At 45.6% G+C, this 12654-nt stretch overlaps 1 protein-coding gene across 4 annotated transcripts in view; it reads left to right on the top strand.

Moving 5' to 3' along the window:
* sin3aa (SIN3 transcription regulator family member Aa) overlaps positions 1 to 12654 on the top strand; it is a 58789-nt gene that overhangs the window by 22622 nt on the left and 23513 nt on the right. For all 4 annotated transcript variants that reach the window (XM_007908080.2, XM_007908082.2, XM_007908081.2 and 1 more), the window contains 8 exons: positions 271 to 453; positions 2402 to 2508; positions 3784 to 4066; positions 7775 to 8026; positions 9017 to 9169; positions 11054 to 11212; positions 11842 to 11931; positions 12514 to 12632. In XM_007908080.2, coding sequence (XP_007906271.1) covers positions 271 to 453; positions 2402 to 2508; positions 3784 to 4066; positions 7775 to 8026; positions 9017 to 9169; positions 11054 to 11212; positions 11842 to 11931; positions 12514 to 12632 — 1346 coding nt within the window. The remainder of the gene's footprint in view (positions 1 to 270; positions 454 to 2401; positions 2509 to 3783; positions 4067 to 7774; positions 8027 to 9016; positions 9170 to 11053; positions 11213 to 11841; positions 11932 to 12513; positions 12633 to 12654) is intronic.

Raw genomic sequence — 12654 nt, 5'->3', positions numbered from 1 at the left:
GAGATTACTCCTTTGTTTCCCCTTATCTCAGAGATGCTGAACGTTACACTGCCCTGTCTGAGATCAGCTAACATCCATTGCATGGGGATGCAACCTGGGACCTTGTCACTCTATTTGACCCAATTTCACACAAATCAATCAACTTCTTTGCCAAGAGAATCCCCCGGGAGCCTTAGAAACACGTTGGGTCAGTGTGAGCACATGTTAGAGCGTTCTCAATGAATGACTTAATCAAGCTCAGACTTTCAGTTTATAGATGTGTTGTTGTAGGTGTCGGCGATGCCTCAGAGCTCTGGCAGTCACAGTCACACCCCAGCGGTACATAGTGCCCACCATCACCCTCCTCCAGTCCAGCCTCATGGTCAGCAACCTCTGGTGCCCCCGAGCCACGCTCACCCCCCAGCAGTGCCAGCCACACCAGTACAAGGACAGCAGCAGTTCCAGAGACTGAAGGTGAGCAAGCTCCTGTGTCATTGGTTCAGCGTTGTCATTTATACCAGATTCCACCTCTTTAGGGTAAATGGTAATAATAATAATAATAATAATCCTTGCATTTGATATAGCGCTTTTCACGTTGAGAAGACGTCCCAAAGCCCTTCACAGAACACACTGTAAAGTGAATTGACTGTATATTTGTGGGTGAACACGGCAGCCAATGGTGCACAGCAATGTCCCACAAACAGTCGTAGATTGAAAATGACCAATTTATTATTGTTTTTGGTTTTGGAGGGATTATTATTAGGCTCTGTGTGGAGTAAGGAAACTTGCCCAAGGTTTCGCCCTCTGCCTGGAATTGAACTCGGGTCTCTCGCTTGCAAAGCGAGTTCTCTAACCACTGAGCTACAGGACTCCACGATTTAATATTGCTGTATATTTAATCTGAGTCCATCAACAGTTCAAAGTGTCTTTTTATCATGTAAATTAGAAGTCAGTGTTTTTCCTCCCAGCTGTTTATCTGGTCCTTTCACATGATGTTTTTACTCTGTGCAACTCATTAACATCCATATCTTATTTGAATTGACTTAAGGTACTTGTGTGTCTGGCAGTGCTCTAATCTAACCTTGTATCTGCATGACCATCTTTGCTGTTGCTGAGTTGCAGTCAAACTGAAAGATCGAATACCACAGGAGTGAGTTTGAATCAAGGCTGCAGGGTTTAGAAATTCCATGTCAACCTATACGTAATTATAAGGTTGTTATATAGCTGAGCAATATGGGTTGTGGTGTTTTCGGGTGCCTTGACATAGGGAAACCCATCACCATGCTTAAGAGTATCCAACCACATGGAGTTCCATGTATCCCGCCTAGACATGGACATTTCAGGATTCTTGCTTCATTCCTTCTTTTCACTCCTATATTTCACATATTTACCCACAAAAAAACCGCAGGACAGTGAATGGTGTGAAGTGCTTTGAGACATCCTGATAAGGGAGGTGCTCTGCCATGTGTAAAGATTATTATTGTATTTAGCAGTTGCTTCCCAAGATGCATGAAGTGCTGCTATATAAATGCAAGCTGTTGTTGTAATTGCCTCCTTCTGTCACACTCCTCTTTCTTTGTAATAATTTGGTCACTCAATCCACGACTATTTGTGGGACCCTGCTGTTCATAATTGGCTGCCGCATTTTGCCCACAAAATACAGTCAATTCGCTTTACAGTATATTCTGCGACACACTTTGGGATGACTTGAAGATGTGATAAGGCACAATATCAAATGCAAGGATTATTATTAATTTTTTTATTCGTTCCCATATTTATCCATGAAGGGGCCTATTGGGCATCTTAACATATTTCTAAGAAACAGACTTCAGTGCAATCTAAAAGATGCCCTCCTCATTCTGCTTTGCTTCTTGCCAATGTGTGGTTAATACTCTCCAGAATAAGCTAAGCATGGTGTGTCCCTCCAGGGGAAGAGTGCACACCTCAGACCAGACAATTTCCATGTGTAGGTGGCATACATGTGTGGAACTCTGTCTGGTACACTTCAGCATGTTGATGGGTTTTCTCTAATTGTGTCAGCATTTACAGCGCAGTGGGACAGACTTTATATAACACTGTCTTGCACGGTGCTGGAATTACTTATGTTTATATAACACTATCTTGGCAATAACAGCCCTTCAGCATAAGGCCTGTAACACTATGTTCTGTTTGTACGATGGTAATGCGGTGTTGCTCAGCACATGGTATGAGTGTTCCAGTGTAGCTAGCGCAGGAGGCTGCGGTTGTACAGAGCAGCAAAAATGCATGGAACTGTATCTTGTAACTGGCTGGACAAACTATTTCTTGATTCAATGTCATACTTCTTGCTATCCATGTTCCACTTTTCATTTTGTAGTTTGAAGTTGAAATGATTTTTGAAAGTATTGCAGTGTGGCTAACCATGTCCTCACTCTCTCCACAGGTGGAGGATGCCTTGTCGTACCTTGACCAGGTGAAGTTACAATTTGGGAATCAGCCCCAGGTTTATAATGACTTTCTCGACATCATGAAGGAGTTCAAGTCGCAAAGGTAAGGAAGAGATTGGTATCCCGCTTCACCCAGAGCCTTCTCAGATACTCTTTGGAGGATTAAGCTATTTAATGTGTTTCACATGAACCTTCTGTGATAGTCTCTCTTTCCTCCCCCACTTTATTTTAAATAGTTTTTCTTGAAGCATTTTAGCATGAGCTGCTCGTGTGAGCTATTTCTCAGAACGCACATCAGTAATTACAATAAACAAATCGATTAAGTTCCTTTAAATGATGATTAATACACAATTGAAGACACCTGTAATTTCCTTTGTATGTTCACACCCTGAGTTTCTATGTGTCCTATATAATAGTCACCACCACAACTCATCAGAATAGAAAAATAATAAGAATCCTTGCACCTGATACAGCGCATTATCCTGTTGTTGAGAAGTCTCAAAGAGCTTCACAGAATAAAATGAATTAACTATATTTTGTGGGCAAAGCATGACAGCCAATTACGCACAGCAATGTCCCACAAACATTGTGGATTGAGTGACCAAATTAAGTCTTCACTCAATCAATATATTACCATTAATATTCTTCACTCTGTCTCTCGTAAAGGCATTTGACTCCTTTTTCTTTCTATCTGAGTACAGTTCCAGTAGTAGCAGTGGTTATTATTAATGAGCAAGATTTGATAGTGAGTGATGACATGTTATTCAGCTGTTAGGGGTCTTGCGGCTGAGCCTGCGCCTGGCCTCACCTGATGCCCACTGGGTTTGTGGACAGTGAGCACGAACCATGTCTGATTCTCCTCTTCCTAATGAGATCAGTTAACACAGAATAGCTCAGGACCCAATCCTGTAACCTGCTGCTCTGTGTAGCTTTGTGCTGTACCAGGTGGTACTGGACCCATTTGACCCATCAAAGAGCATCTCGACTCCTAAACCACATAAACAGATGAGGGAGCACTAGGTTAGATATAGACCGGGTCGGATAATCTATTTCATTGATGTGTATCCTGTTGCTATTGGGACCTCTGTGCTCCTATTTACAGTAAATTTGTAGACTAAAGTTTGCAGTAAGCCACAATGCTGCTGCTTTAGTGAGTCTGCATTAATGACCGCACTGATTCAACAAGTTTTACATTTATATGGTGCCTTTTCCATCGAAAGGACGTTTCAAAGCAATTCACAGCCTGGGACCCCGATGGTGCGAGAGGAGCTGAGGGTGGGAGGGGAGTTCAGTGGAGCTGAGCAGTTGATAAATCGGTTTGTTTGGTTGTGGAGTCACTATGCTTGATTGTTTATTTCCTGTGTGAACCTGTTTGCAGCATCGACACACCTGGAGTGATCAGCCGTGTTTCCCAGCTCTTTAAAGGCCACCCCGACCTCATCATGGGCTTCAACACTTTCCTGCCTCCGGGTTACAAAATCGAGGTGCAGACCAACGACATGGTGAACGTGACGACGCCCGGGCAAGTCCATCAGATCCTCCCTCAGCACATCACCCAGCCACAGCCCCAACCCCAGCCACAGCCACAACACCAGCAGCTGACACCTCCCACACCCGCACCAGCACAGCCGCAACCACAGCCTCCTGCCAAACTCGCCAAGGTGAGCACCAGCAACACTAGTGTTGCATTCAAAATCAATCATTCCTTCTAGTCCCGAGGAGTATAACTCCCTGAAGGTATGAGTGAGATCACAATCTTTCTCCATAGCAATTCCTATCCATTCAGTTGTTCAACAAACCAGGGTTAAACCTTTACAAATAGCTAGTTAGGCCTCAGCTGAAGTATTGTGTCCAATTCTGGGCAGCGCACTTCAGGACAAATATCAGGGCCTTGGAGAAGGGACAGAGGAGATTTACAAGAATGATACCAGTGATGAGGGACTTCAATTATGTGAAGAGACTAGAAAGGCTGGGATTGTTCTCCTTAGAGCAGAGAAGCTTGAGGAGAGATTTAATAGGTGTTCAAAATTATGAGGGGTTTTGATAGAGTAGATCATGAGAAACTGTTTCCACTGGCCGGTGGGTTGGTAACGAGAGGACACAGATTTAACATAATTGGCAAAAGAACCAGAGGGGAGACGAGGCGACTCTTTTAACACAGAGAGTGGTTATGGTCTGGAATGCACTACCTGAAAGGGTGGAAGCAGATTCAATAATAGCTTTCAAAAAGTAATTGGAGAGGTGCTTAAAAAGGAAAAAATTGCAGGTCTATGAAGTAAGAGCAGGAAAGTGAGATTAGTTGGAACACTCTTTCATTGAGCCAACCCAGGCACGATGGGCCAAATGGCCTCCTTCATTGCTGTAAGATTCTATGATTCCATGATTCTAATAGTGCTTCAGAACACTTGGGTCCATTCTGCCACACAGATGACGAGAGAAGCCTTCTCTTCCTTTATTTGCTTTCCTCCAGCTTGCAGGGCACCCAGTTCAGTTGCTTTGGTGCCTGTGCTGATTCAGAAAACTGAGGGTGGGCTGTCTGTCTCTTCTCTCTGTTGGTCTCTCTCTGTCTGCCTGCCTTTTTGCTGCTGTTAGAAAGTTCTTTTGTTTCAGTTGTCTCTCTGGAAGGTGCTTTGTAAAATTAAAGGGGCCAGGGTCAAAAACAATTGAATTTGCCAAAGCAAGTGTCAGCTATAATTACTGGGGCCATCTTGCTAAATACTTTTCAGAATATTGAACAGCCAGCCAGCCACTGGCAGCACTGTTCTGATAAACGATGATGGACTTATCCCACATGCCTAAATTCACAGGCACATTCATGGCTGAATCTGCCTGATGCACTAATTTGTTAATTTAACAGCTTCAAAATCTTCCTCAGGCTTTTCCCTCCTGACCCCCTCTTAAACGCTGTACGATATTGGGAATGGGATGCTTGTAACTGCTGGAGTCTGTGACTGTGTGTGGGTGTGCTCACCTGGCTGGATGCGCTCGGTGGTGGGGGGAGGTGCGCTCGGGGGTATACTCATGTGGGTACGCTCGTCTGGGTTGTGTGGGTGGGCATGTGTGGGGGGTGTGTGCGCGGGCGGGCCGGGTGGGTGCGCGCGGGCGGGCCGGGTGGGTGCGCGCGGGCGGGCCGGGTGGGTGCGCGCGGGCGGGCGGGGGGGGTGCGCGCGGGCGGGCCGGCGGGGTGTGCGTGGGGGAGGAGCTGGTGGGTGGGTTTGTGTTGGGGGCGGAGCTGGTGGGGGGGTGCTGATGTGGGGGTGCTCGTGCGGGTGCGTTGGTCTGGGCGGGTGGATGTGCTCGGGTAGTCCCCAGGCTATGGCTATTTGACCTTTGAGAGAGGAGAGATCAGAGAGAGAGATCAGATCTCAGCTGCACAAATGTAAACCGTGAGGAGGAGCAGCAATCTGCAGGTTACATGTACAGCCTCGTGGTTGGCAACAGCTACTCAGCATAGATCAGGGATTCCCTCTGGGTCTCTGGGCTCTGGGTCACTTGGTTTCACACAGCAATGAAAGCAGTCTAACATGCTGGAAACACCCAGTCCTGACACAGTGAATGGTGTTCAGTGTTTGCAGTGACCCGTTGATGCCCTGCTGAAACAGCTGCTATCTCCCCCGCCCCCCCCCAATCCCCTCCGCACCAACACTCATCAGGTTACCTATTAATGTGATGCACATCCTTGGTCAGTTAACAAAGTGATGTCTAAAAATAAATAGCGACATTTATGTATCATCAATAAACATCAGTGACTCTCTGGAGCAATGGCATCTTGTTGAGTGCTGTACCGCAGCCACAACAACCGTCAGTGGTTAGTCAATTAATCCAGTCTGTATATTCCTGTCTGTTTTTAAACGTGACTTCATTAATCAGCACTCAATAATCTAAAACTATTTTTAACTTTAGAAGTATTCTGAATGACAAACACAATAAATCTAGACTTCAAATAATCAGCAATACTTTTGACCATTTGCTCTGCTTTGCGGAATGTTCTCCCGAACATTGTTGGAAGTATTTCCCCAAGTTTGTCGTTACTATGATGCAACTGATGTGTGTAAAGTTATAAGAGGGTTTTGTAAAGAGACGTAATGGAACTTTGCAAAGTACACATAAAGAGACAGTGGGCCTTCCCTGTGTCTTATTAGCCAGAGTGAACTAATCATAAAATGTGATTGTAACACAGTGATATACAGCCCTCTGTGTGCCCTCTACAACAACAAGATTCCATTTATAAAGCGCCTTTCACGTCAGGAGGACGTCCCAAGGCGCTGTTCCTGAACCAGTCTGGTTCCTGAGCCAGGTGGGTCCGCAGTATTCTGGGGCTCTGCTGATGATAGCTTGGCTCATCGGCAGGACTTGAGGCCAGCCGCTGGGGCAAGGATTCTTCTCACTCGGCTCCTGTTAACCCTTCAAGCCAAAGCTCTAACGGGGTTGCAATTTGGAAAAGCAGCCGGAAGCTTGATAGACAGTGCTCTCAATGGCAAGTTATGTTTTAGCTGGTTAAATCCTAGCAGCTTCTCCAATGCAGACTCTGGGGTTCCCAAGCATTGGCTTTTGTCAATATACACCTAATGTTTTCTTGGATAAGCAGTGAAACCTTTGTTAAACTACCTGCCCTCCCTCCAGGCATGTTTTTGGAGCAGAATAGTTCACTTTGAACTAGCAGTGGTTTCATTGACACAGGGCTGCACAAGAACTCCTCAGCAGTTCTTTTTATCAAACAAAAAAAGCTGAGATGCAGAATCGTACACAGCTCAACAACACAGAGCCGTCACTCAGAGACATTGCTGTGGGAACATCGCCAAGGGACCGTGTGTCTTTTGGGGGTGTACTCAAACCATTTTCTGAATCTTGAGGAGATAATTGGGATGAATGTATAGAAAGACCACAGTAAGTGAGTGAGTGGCGAAATCCTCTACTCATATAGGAACAATCACTCGCTTGTGGTCGATAAACACTCATAGATTTCAAGTGGTAATTTGTGGGTTCAAGTAAAGGTCAGTCCCAGGAAAGCCAGTGATGATTCCACTGTGGCAATCGCGGCTGGCAATAATTGGTGCATTCTAAACAAGTTTATCAGTATGTTATTGCATTGTAAGACAGTTACAGTTCATTCATGCTTCGTACTTAAAAAAAATATGTGGAGTCTTTCAGTTGTGGTGCTGTGCTGAATGACTGATCGTGAGCACTACTGACTTGGGACACATAGTTCAGGGTTCGGCTTTGACTGAGTTGGTTTAACCTGTAACTGTGTTCCGTTTTAAACTATGTTTACGTTGGGAAGTCCTCCCGATGTGAAAGGCGCTGTACAAATGTAATTTTGTTTTTATTGTTTTAAATGTTCGCTATGAGGTTTATGATTTTTTTTGCAGCCACTACAATCACAGACTCACACTCCAGCCAGCCAGCCCAACGCATTGCTGGCTCCGTACCCCTCCCCTCGCTCACCTACAGTACAGCCTCACACGCCTGTGACCAGCGCTCACACCACTACTCCGCCCATGCAGAACAACCAGCCTGTGGAGTTCAACCATGCCATCAACTATGTCAATAAGATAAAGAACCGTTTCCAAGGCCAGCCCGATATCTACAAGGCCTTTCTGGAGATCCTGCACACCTACCAGGTGAGGAAACTCCCAGCGTATCTCCCAGAGCTCCATGTTCTCCAGTGTAGAAACGTTTATACAACTAAAACTCCGTTGTAGGTCACCTTCCCCTGGCTCGGCATCGGGCTCCGCCACTGTTAACCACTCAGGGACGCTGTCCGATGCGGGGGGCACTATATAAATGCATGTTGTTGTTTACTGATTGCTCTCCTCACAGCAGTAGTGAAAGTAATTGAGTTAAACTTGCACCTGAATGCACTTCATATTCACACTTTGCACTGGATTCAGAACAACTCATCACATGGCAACGGCAGTAAAAGGCTGCACTAATGGTGAGGGAATGAGATTCAGAACAATGTGGTTGGGGGGCCTTGCACACACGATGGGGTGGGTGGGTGTGGATTTTGTACATGGCAGCTTTGAGCCATGTGGTCGGGAGCTGTTTTTTTTTGAGAACAAGACTCAAGATATCTGAAGGTGGAGAAATTGTTTCACATAAAATATTGCAACTGTAACACATCTTATATTTGTGATTATCCTGTGTCTGAAAAATGGTGGGAATCTGTTTGGGTTTTAATCTTCACCCGAGTCAGGTAGGTACGAATCTGTCAGGGCCCTCCTGGCACATCAGTGCAGCTTGTGGGGTAGGGGGGGACATGTCACTGGGAAATTTCTCCTCAGCGCCCGATCAACTCAAAGTCCTAACTGGGCAAGCAACAACAAATTACACTTGTATAGCACCTTTCATGTCGGGAGGATGTCCCAAGGTGCTGGGAGAAATGTAGATAATGTAGAGAAAAATGCTTGTAAGCTGTATGGTGGTTCAATTCCAGTCAGCGTGGGGTTGCAATGCTTTGGCTTTGTGGAGGCAAGACAGTTGGGTTATTACAAATATACATAATACACGCACACACACCAGTGACTTAACGCTCGCACTGCCATAATCGCCCAACTGCATGTCTTGTGTCCTGGGTACATGGATTCTATGATCTGTTTTCATTCTCTTAGAAGGAGCAGCGGAACGCAAAAGAAGCTGGTGGGAACTACACGCCAGCGCTGACCGAGCAGGAGGTTTACGCCCAGGTGGCACGCCTCTTTAAGAACCAGGAGGATCTTCTCTCTGAGTTTGGACAGTTCCTGCCTGACGCCAACAGCTCTGTGGTAAGTGCAGTGTTGCACGTTCTGGCATTTGTTTTACTCTTCTGCTTGTTGGTGGGTCACGGTTGGACTAGGCCAAACATACACTGCTCTACACTTCAGAAACAGGTCATTCACAATATGTATTTAGAGCTAATAACATGATTAATCTGGAAGAATAGAATCTAGAAAGGAAGAAGCTTGTGAACAAACCCCACACTGTTCTCAGTTAGACACCATCTTCCAAACATCAGCAGCCACTGCTTGTTCTGTGTTTACACGGTGATCTACCATGATGTGTGTGGAGCAGCACAGAAAGTGATTTGCATTAGATTTCATTCAAGCTGTGTTTCCAAATGAGTACTTAAAAGCTCACAAATGGTGCAGCGGATAAATTTTCTTTCGACAGCTGGGTGTCTAAAAGTAAACCTGTGGAACAGGCTCTCGAGTGAGATGGTTGAAGTAAGAAGTGTTGATTCCTTCAAACAGAGATTAGAAAGTTTTCTTTCAGGAAATAACATGGTATACAGTTCATAGTTTGAGACATATGTGCAAGCCATCGCCAGAAAGGTGGAAGGCGACTGGATGGACCTTAGTCTTTTATTGGCTAGCATTTCTTGTGTTCCTAAGTGTCTTGATGCATGTGGAAACCCATCACCACGCCTAAGTGTATCCAAAACAGAGTTCGTTGCATCCCACCTACACATGGAAATTCCCATGTATTTGAATAGAATGCACACTCTCCCTGGAGGGATGTATCCTGCTTACCTAATTCTGAAAGTATTTGGCACAGGTTTTCACAGCCAAGGTTTGGGGGACCCCAGAGTGTGCTCTGTGATGACTGCAGAAGTTTAACCGCAGCATTTTTGGACGGTTCAAAACTTTCAAGGGACCACAATGAAAAAAAACTAACCGAGAAAAGTCTTCCTTAGTCGTGGACTGCTAGACTTCGGAAAGTATAAAGCATCCTCACTGTTCCTAGTGGCTGAAAGCACTGTCTTTGCTTTGTCACATAGGGCAAAATCATCTTGTCTCTAATGGCTGTCATACCACTCTAGGTTATAACGCGGTTGTATCACTTTTAGCTTCTGTAGATTACTTGAATGTGGTTTTAGCTACCTTGTTTTTGGCACAGCATGGTAAGTGGATATGTTTTATTGGTGCAATAGAGGGAGTTCAAGTTTTTGTTGTTGGTGTGTATTTAGTTTCTTTAACGTATTGACTCGACCTTCAACAGCCAGTTTGACTCTCGCCAGGAGGTTGTGATTTCTGGGTTCCCATTTGGACTTGAAACTCATATAGTCTAAGCTGACACTCCGGTGCATTATCGGAGGTGCTTAAACTGAGACATTAAAGCAAGATCCGTCTGCCTGTTCAGGTGGATGTTAAAGATCCCATGGTATTATTCAAAAGAAGGGAGTTTCTCTCTCCTGGCCAACAATCCACCAAATAAAAATTGGTCATGGGCTGATTGTGGGACATTGCTGGGTGCAAATTGGCTGGAAAATAGTCATTACAATCTACAGTATGTATGAAGCACTTTGAAACATCCTCCCAGCATGAAAGGCACTGTACCAAACATAAATTATAACCACATCAGCCGCTCCCTTTGCTCAATGGCGATGGGCTTTCAGCCATTCTGTCCCCCTCTGTAGAACCTGGAGTCCCTCCGACTTTCTCCCACCCTCCCTTCGTTCAAGGCACCTCTCAAAATGTCATCTTTCCCCTCCTCACCCTCTCGGCTTTCACCCCCAACTCAGGTGCACCTCCAAGCACTTTAAAACATTCACTTTGACATGAAAGCCGCTGTATAAATGTCAGTTATATTGTATACACTTGTACATGTCCACCTGCGCATCCTATGGCGTTGAGTAGACCGAGCTGAGCAGCGTATTCTCTCTTGTGCAGCTGCTGAGTAAGACGACAGCAGAGAAGGCGGACTCAGTCAGGAACGATCATGGGGGCACGGTGAAGAAACCTCAGTTGAACAACAACAAGCAAAGAACTAATCAGAATGGTTGTCAGATTCGCCGTCACGCTGGGGCGGGGGCCACGCCACCGATCAAAGTAAGTAGAGGTTCTGCACTGCGGTCTGTCTCCGAGACTCCGCTCCCTCTGTTCAGCAAACTCTGGCCTGCTCCGTGACTCCCGCCCTACCTTTCAGCCTCTCTGCCCCCACCTTTTGGAATTCCATCCCACAGTCCCTTTGCCTTGCCTCCTTCAAGGCGCTTCTCATTTTGATTACGCCTTCAGTCACCCTCCTACCTCTGTGCCCTCCCTCATCCCAACCCTGTCCCCTCCACTGCTGGATTTGCTAACTTGCCTGGTGTTTGGGTTAACCACCATAATCTTGCATTGCATGGGCTTGTCCGTGGCTCAGTGGGGCAGGGTTAAAGCTCTGTGGGCAGTACTCTCCACTAGCTGGTCAACTATTGACAACAGGTTAGACTCTTGAAATCAGATTTTTAAATACCTCCTGATTCAATCTCGGACCTGATGAGGGGCTGATGTCAGATGTACTGTGTGGTTGCAGTGAGGAGGAAATCCAGGAGCTTTACTTTGAAACTGAAGAAATGCTCCAAAGAGGATTGGGTATAGCAAACAGGGCAGGTTACACAGAGCTATTATGGGTCTGAGGAAGCAGACTTTGAGCTGCCTGTTGGAGTCTGACCCTCCTGTTTTTCTACCTCTTGCAGAAAAAGCCAAAGTTATTGGGAATGAAAGATCAGTCGTTGGCTGAAGCCAGTAAACATGGAGCTGGAACAGAGACCTTATTCTTTGATAAGGTAAGAAATAGGATCCTGGTCAGGGTAAACCATGCCATGTTCTGACACAAGCAGAACACTTGCAGACGAGGTTTTCTATTGGCAAAATTTCTATTGTTATTAACCTAAGTTCAGGCACACATTGACTTTCTTTAAGCGCTTTAGTACGTCTTCCCGACCTGAAAAGGCACGCTATTTAAATGTAAATTTATGTTTTAAGCTGACAGCATTTTAAATTTTAATAATGTACATTTCACTGAGGACTAACAAATTATGCAGATAGTTAACACAGAGCATTAAATTACTAACCTGATGTGATTGAGAGAGCTAAGTGATGTGGACAGTTGCTGAGGTAGACATGCACTCTCCCAATAAGCTTACTGTAGTGATGAGTCCATCAGTTTGTGGTTAAGAGTATCTCAGCCACATCTTGAGTCTTAACAGGTGCCAATTACTAAAGGGAACAGACATTTTGGTCTGCACCTCTCTAAGCACAGAACAGACAATGCACGAGGGATAGCAAACCACATAGGCTGGTTGGAGGCCATTGTGGCGGAGGGACACCAAAGCTCCAGAGAAAACCCTGTGTTTGTTTGGCTTCAGGTTCGTAAAGCTCTGCGAAGTGCCGAAGCGTATGAGAACTTCCTGCGCTGCCTTATCATCTTTAACCAGGAGGTGATCTCCCGGGCTGAGCTCGTCCAGCTGGTGTCTCCATTCTTGGGGTAAGGAAACTCGGGGCTGTGG

The sequence above is a fragment of the Callorhinchus milii genome, unplaced genomic scaffold (genome assembly GCF_018977255.1).
Source record: "Callorhinchus milii isolate IMCB2004 unplaced genomic scaffold, IMCB_Cmil_1.0 Scaffold22, whole genome shotgun sequence".
Taxonomy (NCBI): Eukaryota; Metazoa; Chordata; class Chondrichthyes; order Chimaeriformes; family Callorhinchidae; genus Callorhinchus; species Callorhinchus milii.
Note: the sequence above shows the minus strand (reverse complement) of the source record. Positions and strands in the feature narration are given on the sequence as shown.